Source organism: Chlorella variabilis, assembly GCF_000147415.1.
Source record: "Chlorella variabilis unplaced genomic scaffold CHLNCscaffold_4, whole genome shotgun sequence".
Classification (NCBI taxonomy): Eukaryota; Viridiplantae; Chlorophyta; class Trebouxiophyceae; order Chlorellales; family Chlorellaceae; genus Chlorella; species Chlorella variabilis.
The window spans coordinates 163,895-164,708 of NW_005435084.1; the positions used below are offsets into that span (position 1 = coordinate 163,895).

Sequence of the window (814 nt, forward strand, 5' to 3'; positions counted from 1 at the left end):
TTTGTGAGGACAAACGCGGCATAGCTGACCGGCTCAGCGCCAATCCAAGCCAATTCCTTCGGGAACGCCTATTAGAATCGCCAAGGCTTCGGCACAGGCCTCCCCGGGACCCATTCACTACTAGTGGGGGGTACTGCACTTGGCGCGTCGGGCAGATCAAATAATGGTCTAAAGCTAGACGTTAAAACCGGGAAGTTAAGCCTGTGGAGGCTCTTCCCCACCTTTACCTTTACCTTTTTCACCCAGGCCGGCCCCGCAGGGCCCTGGGTGATCTCCAGCCCGTACAATGCCAGCGGAGAGAGCTTCTCGGCAGTTGCCATGCGGGATACCGGTACCACCACCCTGGGCATCGCTGGCGACTTGAGGCGCAACCTGTACTACTGTGCGGGCGAATCCTGCATGTGAGGCGCGGCAGCAGGCTGTGCCCCTGCTCTACCTCCGCCGCTGCTGCCTTGCTTGCTGGCGCTGCCTCCCCCCTGCCTTGCTTTGCCTTCCTTGCCTTTGTTTGCACTTGCTTTCGTGCTTGCTTGCTTGCTGTGCATGGAAGCCAGCAGCTGGCAGCTGCAGCGCTGATCGGGCGCCGCCGGCGAGGGCTGCGCGGTGCTGGGCTGGTCGCCTGTGCGCTGCGCTTGGTGCGGGGCTCTTTTCCCTCCTCCTCCTCGCTTACGCCGATGGTGGCACAACACCGCACCTTCCATGCAGGGCTTACTACTCCCCTCCATCACCCGCCAACGCCCCCCCTTTCCCGCCGCCTAAGCCACCGCCAAGCCCCGCCCCTGCCTCGCCACCACCTCCCAGCCCCCCACCCCCCTCT

The 814-nt window shown here is 63.4% G+C and overlaps 1 protein-coding gene across 1 annotated transcript in view; it reads left to right on the plus strand.

Moving 5' to 3' along the window:
• Positions 1–405, plus strand: part of CHLNCDRAFT_141895 (hypothetical protein) — a gene marked incomplete at both ends in the record, with an annotated part of 2,829 nt that extends 2,424 nt beyond the window's left edge. The window contains one exon of the mRNA XM_005849923.1: positions 260–405. Within this exon, the coding sequence (XP_005849985.1) occupies positions 260–405 (146 nt within the window). The remainder of the gene's footprint in view (positions 1–259) is intronic.
• Positions 406–814: the final 409 nt, after the last annotated feature.